The sequence below is a fragment of the Hippopotamus amphibius genome, chromosome 8 (genome assembly GCF_030028045.1).
Source record: "Hippopotamus amphibius kiboko isolate mHipAmp2 chromosome 8, mHipAmp2.hap2, whole genome shotgun sequence".
NCBI classification, from domain to species: Eukaryota; Metazoa; Chordata; class Mammalia; order Artiodactyla; family Hippopotamidae; genus Hippopotamus; species Hippopotamus amphibius.
The window spans coordinates 139,825,591-139,841,002 of NC_080193.1; the positions used below are offsets into that span (position 1 = coordinate 139,825,591).

The window sequence follows — 15,412 nt, forward strand, 5'->3', positions numbered from 1 at the left end:
TATGGACAGCACTTTGTGGTTAAAGATTTTTTTTCACATGCCTAATTCATTCTTTAGAACAATCCTGTGAGGAAGGTGTCACAAGTTATTTTTCTGACTCCTTTTTATAAGCTGGGGAGTGCAAAGAATTGGAAGCAGATGGTACCACCTCATTACACATCTGGGGCCTTGGTGACAGTGACTAGAGAGCCTGAATAACGTGCACCAAGACAGACAGACATTAAGTAGTAGAACTGAATCCAGTATCCATTTAAAGATGACATGCAATATGAGTATTGCTACTCCAGCTTTCTTTTGACTTCCATTTGCATGGAATATCTTTTTCCATCCCCTTACTTTCAGTCTATATGTGTCCCTTGGTCTGAAGTGGGTTTCTTGTAGGCAACTCGATGATGGGTGATGCTTTAGAGGGCCAGGACAGGGAGGGTAGGAGGGAGTCGTGGGAGGGAGGGGATATGGGGATATATGTATAAATACAGTTGATTCACTTTGGTGTACCTCAAAAACAGGTGCAAGAGTGTAAAGCAATTATATTCCAATAAAGTGCTTAAAAAAAAAAAGATGACATGTGATACCTCTGACTTTTTTTTTAAGAAATGCTACAACTTCATTTTAAGATAGACTCTTCCACTAATTGAATATAGATATACAATTAAACTTAGCTGGAACAGTAAATAGAAAGTTCACATGGTGGTGCAGTGCATTAACTATAACCAGAGTATTTTTGGTAAAGCAATTTCCAGGCATCCTCTACACTGGTCAACTCCTAAGTCTTCACTTAAAGCTCAATTTCAGGGATCACTACAAGTCAAGAGTTAAACACTAAGACAAACAAGGAATTGAGCTTACTTGGAAAAGCAACTCAAATATTGTAGTTTCCTGTTTCACGAAGAGAAGCTGTAAATAATTGCACACGAAGTTCTAAGCCCTCTGATAACATCAGACAAAATAAGGAAGGCAGGAGCATTTACAACATTTGGATTAACCTTGTAGATTCTGACACTGTAAAAGGAGCTTTTTACATTTTCCTATTACAATCTCTTAAGATTATGTTCGCAACACTTAAAACTTTGCATAGGCCATATACTTTTTTTTTTTGCTGGAGGGGATATTAGAAATCAATGCATTCAACACCTTCAAAATGAGGCCAACAAGATTATGGAATTTGCTTTCGTTTATGTATGTAGAGAGTGGCAAAGTTAGAAGCAAAAGCCAAGTACAAGTAACAGAATGCTGTTGCTGGAAGGGACCAGAGAACACTTTTTCCTATCTCTTGATTATTATAGAAGTGGAAGGTGAAATCCAAATGGACAAATACAGCCATTTGCCCTATCAGCTTGCCAATGAGCTTGACAGCTAATATAGTGTCAAAATTAACATGCCTATCTTCTGATTATTAGCCAGTATACACTTTACAATCGTAAGAATTTTCAACTCCTTTGATTAGGCTAGTCTTCATGATAGTCACTAAAAATAGATAATTACACTATTAGTTATGTGAGCTTAATTCTTGGAATTGAGAGGCTCATTGTGTTATGAAAAAATTGGAAGTGGTAAAGAAAGAAGGTTCCAATAATCTAATAACACATAACGTGTACAGTTTATTAAGTTTTTTTTAGTAGGGGGTAATTATTATAGTTTTAATGGGGAAAAAGATTTCCAGACTTTATTATTATTGGCTAATTTTTAATAAAGTTTTCCTCTATGAAAGTAATATATTTCCATTATAAAATTCTATAATATAAAGAAAAGAAGGATATATATAGAATAGATAACTAATAAGGACCTACCGTATAGCAGAGGGAACTCTACTCAGTATTCTATAACAGCCTATATGGGAAAAGAATCTAAAAAAGAGTGGATATGTGTATATGTATAACAGATTCACTTTGCTGTACACCTGAAACCAACACAACATTGTAAATCAACTATACTACAATAAAAATTAAAAAAAAATAAAAAATAAAAATAAAGAAGGATGAAAAAAGTCACCCATAGCTCTACCACCCAAAGGTATCAACTCTCAAAACTTTTATGTATTCCTTTTCAGAAATTTCACGTAAAAGTTTTTTTTAAAACATACTGTATTAAACATTTAAAAGCTTTAAAAGCTGATTTTAGCATAAGTACTTTCCCTGTTATTACAAAATATTCACAATTTAATGGTTGCAAATATTTCTTATGATAAATATACCCTTATTATTCTGAATAATTGTTTCAAAAGACATTATCTGAGACCCTTCCATGGAACCAGCAAGTTACCAGTAAATGTATCCAATAAAGATCCTAGCAAAATCATTTTTTGTCTGAGAGTCAAGAATATGTTTTTCTCATTCTTAAGATGATGTTAATTTTTAAACAATTATTGAAATGTAATTACTGTATTAAATTTAGAAATCAACGTTGGGGGCTTATAATCTATTTCTCAGGAAATAAAATCCAAAGATTTTCTACATTAAAATCTTTTACAGAATGTACATATTAGTAATGTTAAGAAAACAGGTAAAATTAGCAGCCTATTTTCAGTTTACCCAATAGAAATAGAAATTTCATATTATAATCTGTTTCTACTGTCACATGTCTTACCTTGTAAAGATGACTTATTGAAGGCAGTAACAGAAGTGGCTACAGAAGGAAGGGGTAAAAGAGGGTAAATTGACTGAAGAGATAATGTTTGTTCAAGTATAAAACATCACTGAGTTGAAATAGTCATTTATGGATCATTGAAAGCCACAATCGCAGGATAAAGTTTGAAGTTCTCTACACACAGAGGATGTAAGTAATCATTCTTCACTAAATTTTTAGTTCTCCTAATAAAACAGATTTGTGTTGAATCAACTTGTATTTATCTATTAGACATCACAGAAACCAACATTATCTAAAATCTCCAAATTTTAATACATTATTTCTATAGGTGTATACACCAAGCTATCCCTATTTAGAAGATTTTTGTAATTAGACTGATTCATTTTATAAGTCAGTTGATTTTGGGTGCTGAACTTAGAAAAAAATTTGTCAAGGGACTCCCAAATTTGAAAGATAATTAAGACTCAGACAAATCTGTGGTGAGTCTACTGTAATTCACACTTCTTTAGCACAACAATAACTTTACATGTAAACTTTAATTTTCTGTTTAAAGCCACAAAGAAGTTAAATTACAACCCAAATATTCATAAGTAGATGGAAAAGAGTAAAATGTGGGTAACAGCTAAGAAAGACAAAGTTTTATTCCAGTTTGAATAACTGAACTCAAGTTAAATTTTATTACATTTAGCTTTCTCTTCTTATTCCCAATGATGTGTATTGACTTTACTACAGGATCCATTAATGTGACACTATGAACTTGAGAACACATACATAAACACAAAACATGCACATATGTGCACATCCTGTCAAATGAATAACATGAAAAGTCTTACTTACCTCTGCTGACATCCATGGCATATAATTCTCTTAGTCCCAGGTCATTAAGAGATTTTGTCATGTCTAGGGGCTCCTGAGACTGATAGTCCTTCAATAACAGTGTATGTAATGGATCAAACTCACATTTGCTGCATATAATGGGGGCAAGTTCTTCAAGTGGTGCATGTGGGCTAACTCTCACTATAGTCTTCTGCGTTTTCTTAAAATTGATCACTACTCTCACAGTTTGCTGAAACACAGATCAAAGCCAGAGTTATACCAAAATTTACTGAAACAAACTTTCTAACAATGACGTCTGGAAAAACACGATCATCTACAATTAGACATCGGTACAATAAACAGTATTTTTCTACTTTGTTGTAAAATTCTCTTTTTGATTCATGTTACTTTCTAAATTCAAACCAGATTCTTAGGAATAGTTTGCTTATTAAGTAATCTAGATTAAATTCATAACTCTTGTAAAGTATTAAGTAGATTTAAATCCAAAAAGAAACATAAAAGCCTCATATCGAGTCCTACAGTTGTTTTTGCTTCATTCCTTAAAATATTTACTTTAAAATTAGCAAACACACATAATAATAGAATTATACATGTCTTATTCTATTTTTTTTTTTTTGAGTTGAGAAATATTCTATCTTTCTAATGGTGTGTCAGTTGTCTCAGTGGGAAAACAGGGATATTTTAATTAAGACATTAACATTTTTGAACTTCTCTTTGAGATAAGATAAAGGAGTTAATCCACTATTAAGAGCTTAACGCAGTGTCTGCCACGCTGTAAATTATCAATAAATAAACATTTGCTATTGCGACTACCTATTGTTGTCACTATTATTTTTACTACTTTGGTTAATTTTAATATATTAGTAAAGAATATTATAGTAGTCTTCATTTAGATATTTAATACTGTTAATTCAAAATTATTGAGAAGATTTTAAGCATTTCCACATTTTAATGTAACTGAATTAAATTCTGTATGTAAATGGAATTTAGAAGCGTGACCATCTTAAGTGAAATCTACAGATTGCAGATCTTCAAAGTTTAACATGTAGTCATAAAACTGAAATACCATATACAGTCCCATGTTATAGCATAAATAATACTATTTCCATTTAGATAAACAACATATATATCTTGCTGGAAAATAGCCCAATATCCTATTTAATATTTAATATTCATATTTTATAGAAAGCAAATGTTTTAGTATTGTACAAAAAAGTTAACTTTTTTGCAAAAAAACTTCATAAGACTATGAAGAAAATATGAGAATGTATGTACTCAAGTCATATGTAAATGAACTACTAATTTAATACATAAATCTTTATATATTTTGTGAAGTTAAAAATGGTTGATATCGTTCCTAATGAAAGAGTATTTCTAGAAACCCATAAAATTCTACCCCTATGCTTACAGAAAAGGAAAAATTTTGTAAATAAAGGAGAAATAATGATATTACAATCACTGAGATTAAAAATTATTGCTTAAAATTCATACATCATAGAAAACTGAGCCACAGTGTAGCTCAAATTAACAATAATTTAGATTAAGTTACAACTATGGCTTACCAAGTATAGAGAAGCCAAAACGTTATTTTAATAAATTCTTAAAGCAATTTGTATTAAAAGATTCTAAAATCTTTTTTTGATATAAAATATTTTTTAAAAGAGTAGCTTAAAATATAGACCTTTCATAACTGTCAGATTCTGATACTGTCATATAGTCACTTTAGAGCATCTAAAATCGGAAGTATTCCCCCAATTCTAGTTAATCCAAAGAAAAACAACCAAGTGAATCCTAAACAAAGTGTCCCTGGAAAGCACAATAGCCACATTTACAACAAATTTGACCAGGAAAGGCAATTTTTATTTCATTTGCAATGAGCTGCAGATAATGACAAAAAAAATCAACTTAGTATTTTAGCTGTAAGATACCAAAACCTACAGCGAAAATCTTACCTCTGGTATTATAGGTATAGTTTTTTTCTTATCCAAAATCTTTGGCTTTAAAATTACTTTTTCCACCTCCAACATTCCTATTGGTGTGTTTGGCTTAAATTTAATGGGGTTCTTTTCAGCTGACAGCAGATCAATTGTGTGACTCGATGGATTTAAGTGATACTGTGCACAGAGGAATATCAACAAGTCCATCATAGGTTTACTGTAAAACAAGAGTAATGATGATCATACAACAATTTCATTAACTGTTAAATCTATTGTTTCAAGCATTTTTCCTAGGACCACTTGTCTTCAGTAGATAAAACAAGGCTACAAAATACTATGTATGAAAGCAGCTTAAAAATCTGACTACGAGGTATTTAAGCAGATACAATTATAACAGTTTAAAAATTCTGAATAGTATTCAAGAGAGCTTGGATCCTTGTGTTGGTTTTAAAATTCTGTATATTTCATTTCCCAAATTGTCTTCATATCACAGATTTCAAGAGAAGGAAAAGTCCTTCCTTACCCAAAAGCAGTCACTTAGTTTAGCAGATGCTCCTTTACAATGTCATGGAATATGAGCAATCTTCAGCTTATAAACTGGTTCTCATAAGAATAAAGTATTGACCTAGAGTCTGTCATACAGAGCGAAGTAAGCCAGAAAGAGAAAAGCAAATACCGTCATCATGCTAACTCATATATATGGAATCTTAAAAAATGGTACTGATGAACCCAGTGACAGGGCAAGAATAAAGATGCAGATGTAGAGAATGGACTTGAGGACACAGGGTTGGGAGGGGGCGAAGGGGAAGCTGGGACGAAGTAAGAGAGTAGCATTGACATATATACACCACCAAATGTAAAATAGCTAGAGGGAAGTTGCTGCATAACATAGGGAGATAAACCTGATGATGGGTGATGCCTTAGAGGGCCAGGATAGGGAAGGTGGGAGGCAGTCACGGGAGGGAGGGGATATGGGGATATATGTATAAATACAGCTGATTCACTTTGGCGTACCTCAAAAACTGGCACAAGAGTGTAAAGCAATTATATTCCAATAAAGAGCTTAAAAAAAAAGAATAAATTATTATTACTCTTTGGGCTTTAGATAGCATAGAAAGAATCTACATGAAGAAGCCCACAAAATCCTAAAGAAGAGCGTCATACAGATTTCTTAATTCATTCAAACAGCATTTAATATTTTCTAGGCACTGGAGACACGGTTCAACCGTTATGGCATACCTTCTCTCGTAAATCGAATCCTCTGCTAGATGGACTAGACCAAGTGTCAGCAAACTACAGTCTGTGGGTCAAAGTGGGCCCACAGCCTGTTTTTGTCAATAAAGGTTTATTGGCACACAGCCATGCTCATTTGTTTACATGATGTTTAGGGCTCCTTTTGTGTTATAATGGCAGATTTGAGTAGATATGACTGACACTGTACAGCCTGCAAAACCTAATACTTTTACTGTCTGGTTCTTGACAGAAAAAGTTTATGGACTCTTGTGCTAGACAATGAAAAAATAACCAAGTAAATGTACGAGATAATTTTAAATCGTGATTAAGTGTTAAACACTAATGGTAATACAGAACCTATTTCTTTTTTCTTCTTTCTTTTTTTTTCTGACAAAGCAAGAGATTTTATTGGGAAGGGGCTCCAGGGCAGAGAGCAGGAGGGCAAGGGAGCCCAGAAGAACTGCTCTGCCACGCAGCTCGCAGTCTCAGCAGAACGTATTTCTACAGGGAATTACTAATCCAACTTGAGATTCAGAGACACTTTTTAATTTTTTGCTTCCCTTTCCACAGACTCTAGCTGTTGACACAGATTTCTGTTTCCATTCACAGCATCAACAGAACAGTATGGTCTCCAATTCTTTCTTAGTTGTCAGCCTTTAATGAAAGCACACCAAAAAGTCTTTTGTATTATGTGCTTTTCTCAAACATCTGGAGATCCTAAGCTGTTAAGATCATATTTAACACTGAGTCACTAAAACACTGTGTAAAAATCCTATTTTCATGCATTGAGGTATATAGGTTGATGGGCTTCATTTAAGGGTAATCATGTGGCCAGCTAATTTTTCTTTTCCAATGGGAGGTATAAATGTCAACAAAAAGTAATTCTCCAATTTCTTGAGTAGATATATGAACCTGGCTATTGGTTTTTTAGGAACTTGGCAGGGAAATAGCCGGGTTCATATATCTACTCAATGGAATTGGAGAATTACTTTTATTTATTTATACTCCATTAGGAGTATATATGAACCCATATATACTCCTAATGGAATTCCCAGGTCTGTAGCCTCTCTGGTTCAACATTTCAGAGAGGCAGTGTCCAGCTGGGGAAGGATTAATTGTCTGATATTGTATGGTCTTGAGGTCAAACACTTATATAGATTTTCAAGCCACCCCATGGAGTCAGACCCTACCTCACCCTAAACCTTCTGTGGTTGTTACCCATTCCTAAGCCATTCCAGTCGCTTTGGGAAAAAGAGGTATATTTCATAACGGTATACTCACCTCCCTTCTCCCTCCCACATACAAGTTGTACCCATTACACATATACCAAGAAAAACAAATAAATAAAAGACTAAGTCCCTCAGTAAAAAAAAATGTTCTCTGGAATAGGTTTCAATACCCAAAATATATTTCCTGTTTTTATTAAATGCTTACACAGTAATATTTAGGAGTTTTATGTCCTTCTTTTGAGCTATCTAGTATGTTCATACATAAATTTTCTATAATAGCCCAAATTTTGGCTTTGGATAGTACATATTCAATTTCACTGAGAGAAAGATTAGCATAATGGTATTGGTGAAGTTCATTTTTTCATAACATAGTACTCTGTAATAGCAATTTGATGCTATTTCCCAATTCTAGATTTGAAAAATGGTACTTCTTTCCCTGATAGTAAAAAAACCCTAAGAAGGATTAGGTAATGTCTAGATAAATACAATATAATTAAAAGTACAGTTCAGCTGGAAGAGAAGAGAATTTTCACTGCCAGCTAAATGGAGAGCTATCCACTATGGTCTATGAGTAAATAGTGATATGCTCAGATTATACTTCTCTTCCTCTATATATATAAATGTGCCAACTAAAACATGTCAAAGCTCTAAACTTTACACTTCAAACATCTTTTACTTCTTAAATAATAAAGTTCTTTAGAGTCTCTGCCAGAAATACACACTACAAGTTAACAAGAGAAAAATAGTGATTAGTGTAAAGTTTTGTTTTTGTTTTGTTAATCCCTATTTTTGTGCTACCATTTTTTTCATCTCTTTATGTACAAACATATAAATCTTTAAGGAAAAAGATACTTAAAAATATTTTAAAGATAAGAATAATTTGACACTCTTATTTAACCCTTCTGATATGCCTTAATGAATTACTGTATTCCTATCTGTGATATATAAATTTTCTAATTTAATAAAGGTGATGGATAATGAGCCAAGAACATTATAATTATGGCCTATTCCTTTAGTCGATATGGTGATCTATAATCTTTGCACACTATACCAGATTTTGTAGCAAAAAAGGTGCATGCTGCCTAGAACCTTTGAACTCACCGCCTAAGTGTTTCCTAATAAACAACTCTTGGGAAGGCAAGTAAAAGTTACAGATCTTCTTTGTGACCTTATCCTCTCATTCTATTATTATAGTCTCAACTTTTTATTCAATAATTCCAGAAGCCAATTTTGTCTAGAAAATATTCCTATTCCCAAACAGATAACTGCAAAAGACCAGAAAGTCCTGTAACAGACAAAAATATAAATGGAGATTTAATATTGCCTATGATAATGATATTTCAAATTTCTGGGAAAATAACTGAATGTTTAATAATTGGTATTGGAAAAACTCTGATGGGGAAAAAGAAGCTATGTATCTACCTTATTCCTTACACTAAAGTAAGCCCAAGTGGACCAGCTATATGAGAATATAATTCTGGGCAGGGTGAAGGGGATGGCGGACAGCAAAGAAATCCATCTTCATGTAGTTTATGTTCTAGAACGGTACTGTCCAACAGAACTTTCTGCAATAATGGAAATGTTCTGTATCTGTCCTGTCCAATACAGTGGCCACTCACTGCATGTGGCTACTGAGCATTTGACATACACTGAGCTAGTGGACTAACAAATGGAATTTTTCATTTCCCTTAAATTCAATTTAAATAGTTTAAACACACATGCAGTGAGTGGCCACTGTATTGGACAGAATAGCTCTAGTGCATTGATTCTCAAGTGTGATTCACCAATCAGCAGTATCAGTGCTGCTGGGAACTTGTTAGAAATGCAAATTCTCAAGCCCCAGTCCAGATCATTGAATCAGAAACTCTGGGGGGTGAGGCACAGGAATATGTGCTTTGAGAAGCACTCCATGTGACTCTCACACATACTACAGTTTCCAAACCAGTGATCTGAAAAGGATAAAGAAACAAGTTACATAGTATATCAGATAATGATGTTATGATGAAAATAAGATAAGGAAAGAGATTAGAAAATGTCCTAGCTGAAAAAATGACATTAGAGAAGAGCCCTGAATGGGATACTGGGGAAAGAGCATTCCAGGCAGAGTTGACAAGTGCAAAGGCCCTAAGGCAGAAGTATGCTTTAGTCTTTAAAGAAAAACAGAAACGAGCCTGCTGGGGTGAAAACAGTAGATGTGATATCAGAGTGATTTTCTTACAGAGCTTGGAAGGCCTGGTGAAGACTTGGGATTTTATCAAGTGAGATAGCAAACCACAGAAGGGTTCTGAGCAGTGATGGGAGCTACTTTACATTTTTTAAGGATTATATTCTGCTTGTGAATACCCAGGTATTCACAATGGCCTGGGGGAGAGGTTACAAAGCTATTGCAAAAATTTAGGTGAGAGAAGGTGGTGGCTTAGCCTAGTCAGATTCCAGATATATTTCACAAGGAGGTGATAGGATTAAATCTAACTCGGGAAGAAAAGAAGGGTAAGATGACACAAGAGACAGAAAGAGGAGCCAGCCAATGGGACGAGGCCAGGACTGCAGGGACACTACCAAGTGGCAGCGTTGCTGAAAGGACCCCTATGAGCATTTTAGGAGGCCTAAAATGCTCAATTTACTTGGTATATGAGGGGCTTCCTAGGTGGTGCAGTGGTTAAGAATCTGCCTACCAATGCAAGGGACATGGGTTCGATCCCTGCCCCAGGAAGATCCCAAATGCCTGTACGCCAGAACTATTGAGCCTGTGCTCTAGAGCCCGTAAGCCACAACTATTGAGCCCACGTGCCACAACTACCGAAGCCCACATGCCTAGAGCCTGTGCTCCACAGCAAGAGAAGCCACAGCAATGAGGAGTCCACATACCACAATGAAGAGTAGCCCCTGCTCGCCGCATCTAGAGAAAGCCCGTGTAGCAACGAAGATACCCAACACCCAAAATATATTTATTATTTCTTAATAAATATATTAAAAAATTTATTTCATATATGATATGCTTACTAACCTCTCCCTGGTGACCCACAAACCATGGCTATGGTCATGGTAGCTTTGAGAGGGGTTAAATCAAGGAGAGAAAGAAAATTTCAAAAAGTAGAGACTGGAAAATAAGAATCCAAAAATAAAATATAAAGTCCAAGCCAGAGGTGGCTCCAAGAACATAAAGCCTTGGGAATTTCTAATAATATTATAAAGGGCATTTGTGGAATAGGGGTTCAGGCCAATCTTTCAGAGACCTCAAAGAGCAGGATGGCCTAAAGAAGTTATCTGGGTTCCATTTATACCTAGATTTGAACTCCTCTCTAGCAGGACCACCGCTTAGCAGACTTTCTTCCCAGGACCTAATACAATGTAGGTCAGTGTCATTGAATGAGGAATTTATAGGAGCCAGTGATTATTTATCTCTTAGGTAATTCTGCTTAAACATGCATGAGTTGAAAGACACAGCGGACAATACGTATTTGAGTCATCTGTTCAGTGTCTGATGCATTCACATGCCTTAAAAAAAACACATGGGTGAGAAAGTTGTTTTGGTTTTTGTTTTTTAATTAACAAACTTGCCTAGTGGCCTTGTTGTATCTAAAGCCAGTACACCTTTACGCAGAAGTGGGATATAAGCATTAAGCTGGACTAGGACCTTTGCCAAAAACAGCCTCGGACCAGTTCAGTTTCTTGAAATATTTAATTGAAGGCTCAGCTTTAGCACCGAAAGCACAGAAGAGATGACCCTGACCTAGCCAATCCTGAGGGTGGGAATTACTGACCGTCTCGCTCTACCATAAAGGAGCTGTAACACTATAAAGGCAGGACATTAACTTTTTTTTTTTTAATTTTTTTTTGGGGGGTACACCAAGTTCAATCATCTGTTTTTATACACATATCCCCGTATTCCCTCCCTTCCTTGACTCCCCCCACCCTCCCCGCCCCAGTCCTCTAAGGCATCTCCCATCCTTGAGTTGGACTCCCTTTGTTATACAACAACTTCCCACCGACTATCTATTTTACAGTTGGTAGTATATATATGTCTGTGCTACAGGACATTAACTTTTAAGCCGACCCTGAATGCAATGGGGCTGCTTTGGGGATTAACTAGTCATAAAGTACTCCCACAGAAAAAGAAATCATCTCTTGAGTATAGTTTAGAATTATCCACCTGAACGCCAAGTTACTTCTACCAAAAAAACCAGTTTTGGTTTGAGGAGAGTTATCCTAAGCTGATGGACCTAATAGCAGCTGGCTAAAAGGTTCAAGCACACGATCACCGCAGGAAGGAAGGATGCTTGTTTTCCTGTTTGCTAAGGTGGGAGCACATGCCAGCAGTCCACCTGAAACCTGAGCCATATAGTTAAAAATCGAAAAGAATTGGCTGAATTTCATCATCCTTTCCTCATTCAAGTAAGAAACAGTCTTTTCCTTCTCTATACCACCACATTCCTTTGAATTTTGGTTTATTATTTAACAGAGTCTGCTTTGTATTAATATTATTTACAGGTTTTCTCTTCTCTTGTAAAATAATGATTGACCAGAAGGCAGATTAAAAAAAAAACTCTTTAAAAGCTCTTCTTTGAAATGGAAGAAATCCCTATGAGATTTCCCACTACTTATGGAAACAACAATCCCTTGTATTAATTTCGTATCTATTATCTTATTTGAGCTCACAACCACCACACAAGCCACTCCCCTTTAGGAATGAAAAAACTGTGGTTAGAGAAGTTACATGAACAGGATATAAGGAGCACAAATAGAATTAGGGTGCAGTCAGGATTAAAATGTCCTGACTCCTAATCCAGCTACATTTTAGCCTCATTTTCCCATGAATCAGGATTCAGGGATGGTTTGCAACGGGCTATCTGCTATTCGCAGCAGTTTTACTTCATAGATTGATGACATCACTAAATTACTCCCTAAAATCCTCCAGTAATCCCTCCTGCATTCATGACACACATTAAGGGTAACCTTTTTCTAGTTCTACTACCTGCTAGATAAGACAAGACTTTCTGCTTTTGTGTTGTTAAGATCCACTTGCATATCAAAAATGAAAATCATGATTCACCGAAGCACTTTCAGATCAGCTCCAACAGCTTCCTAGGTGAATTTCCAAACCCTAGAGGTGCTTAAACAATGTCACTTACCCCTAGGGTTGCTATGGAATTTATTATCCAATCTGGACACCTGAGAGCAAAAGGGGGGCCACTATTAGTAACTCCTCTGGGACAATAGGTACAAACAGGGACTGTCACAGGAAACTAAGGATGCATGATGTTAAGTCCTTTTTATGACTAGATGGATTTCAAGCATCTGATAAGGGGCTGAACTCAAATGAATAAGATTCTTCCTTAGTGTGATTCTTTAAATCTACCCCAGTAACTAATATTTTACCATTTTACCCACACATGCTCAAAACTGAGTTGAGTTGAATTGGTTCCAGCTGTCCCTTAAAAATGCATACCGGGACTTCCTAGGTGGTGCAGTGGGTAAGAATCCACCTGCCAATGCAGGGCACATGGGTTTGATCCCTGCCCCAAGAAGATCCCACATGCCACGGAGCGGCTAGGCCCGTGCACCACAACTATTGAGCCTATGCTCTAGAGCCCGTGAGCCACAACTGTTGAGCCCATGTGCTGCAACTACTGAGGCCCTCACGCCTAGAGCCCGTTCTCTGCAACAAGAGAGGCCACCGCAATGAGAAGCCCGTGCACCATAATGAAGAGTAGACCCTGCTCACTGCAACTAGAGAAAGCCCATGTGTAGCAACAAAGACCCAACACAGCCAATAAAATAAATAAATATAAATAAATAAATTTATTTTAAAAAAATGCATACCAACAACCCAATTAAACTTACCAATGACAGTATAGGAACTTTTAGAACATTCTCCATCGTTACTATGTTTATCTGTCTTAAGCTAACCCACCTCGGTCAGTAATGAGTTCAGGAATGAAACTAACCCACCTAGTTCAGAATGAGTTCAGGAATGCTCTCTAACTATGCTCGTATGCGTGAAATGAAGTGGATTAGGTACATAAAATGAATAAACTCAATCTCAAAGGTGAGAGTGCTTACTGAGTTACGCAATAGGAAACGTTGAAGAAAGTCACACACAATTTAAATCTGAAGACAATAATAGATCAGGGTAGTATTAAATTGATAAAAGGTCTTATATCAAATACTAGATATTTCTCAAAGCAAAAAAAAAAGCTGAAATTCTCCACTTTAGACTAAACTCTACTTGATCATTTATCTTATTATATTCAAAGTGAATTATAAGTAATTACCTTCATAAAAACTGTGATTAAGGAACACACCTATTAAACATACATACATTGCCCTTATAAAAAGAGAAATACCACAGGTATATCTCACTGCAATTGGGACAATTCAAATATGGACAAAGGGTAAGATAAAATCTTATTGACATGAAAGTTGGAAATCGTTAATTGGAAAAAAAGGCAAGATACAGGATAGCATGTACAATATGATATCCTATTGGCAAAAGAGGAAAAGGTTCCTATAAAGGTAGATGTGTAGATATACACGTGTGTGTGTGTGTGTGTGTGTGTGGTGTATGTCTATGTATATGTCTGTGTGAATAAAAGGTTATACACCACAATGTTAACAGTTGTAATCTTTCTTCTTAACAATGACATGGTATTTTAAGTATTTTTTCTGGTTGATCTGTATTTTCCTACTTTCTGTAAGGCCCAACCATTGCATTTATAGTCATAAAAATTAAAAAATAAAATTAACAAGGGCCATTGTCATAAGGTGTAGATGCCAGGAAAGGAAAGCGATGAGGGTGGCCCTCCTAGGAACGATACTTGGAGGGCATCTGTTAGTATTCTGTCACCCTTTCCCAACCAGGAGACTGACTGGCCAACAGAGGCTGCCTGGTACTGGGTAGGCGGCGGCAGGACCAAAGCCTGGAGTACAGGCTTCCAGCTAGGTAAAAACTCAGGCAGTACTGTTACACTTAAATAATCAAATAGTTAAAATTCCAACTATTATTTGAAACAGGTGCAGTCGAAAGAGTATCTAAATCAAAATTTAAAGCATTCTTATGGAGTTCAACACGACTACGCCAAACAACAGATTTTCATCAGTGTGCTCTTGAAGTCTATTACCCTATTACATATTTATCACACATCTGTCATTGGACATTTTTCAATAAATATAAGAATGATATGAAATCCTGAAACTCTTCTGAGATCCATACTGTTTGTTGTATTTCTGGTTTGGGCGGGGGTGGGGGGGGGTGGGGGGGGGTGACTTAAGGAAACTTGACCCATATTGATCCAGTAATATCTTGTCATTTTTCATAGTCTACTTCTTTCCAATAGGTGGCACTGTGGTCCATGTAAAACACTCCTGAGCTAGTTCTCTGACCCACCCAGTGCCCATCAGAACTCTGGTCAGAGAGGCCAGAGACATGAGCTGACTTGCTTGAGGTCACATAGCAAGTTAGGGAATAAACTGTCGAACCTGAGATTTCTAACTTCAAGTTCTATGCTTTCTTTATTTGTGTTTTCCTTCCTGGTATTCTAAGACTGGCTCAGATCAAAACAAATTCCTATTTATGGTATTCAGGGCATA

The 15,412-nt window shown here is 35.8% G+C and overlaps 1 protein-coding gene across 11 annotated transcripts in view; it reads right to left on the minus strand.

Annotated features, from left to right (window-relative positions):
• Positions 1-15,412, minus strand: part of COBLL1 (cordon-bleu WH2 repeat protein like 1) — a 154,895-nt gene that overhangs the window by 46,767 nt on the left and 92,716 nt on the right. For 9 of the 11 annotated variants that reach the window (XM_057744571.1, XM_057744566.1, XM_057744565.1 and 6 more), the window contains 3 exons: positions 5,376-5,577; positions 3,424-3,652; positions 2,587-2,625 (listed from right to left, as the gene is read on the minus strand). In XM_057744571.1, the coding sequence (XP_057600554.1) occupies positions 2,587-2,625; positions 3,424-3,652; positions 5,376-5,577 (470 nt within the window). The remainder of the gene's footprint in view (positions 1-2,586; positions 2,626-3,423; positions 3,653-5,375; positions 5,578-15,412) is intronic. The other 2 variants (XM_057744570.1, XM_057744569.1) reach the window with 1 other exon arrangement.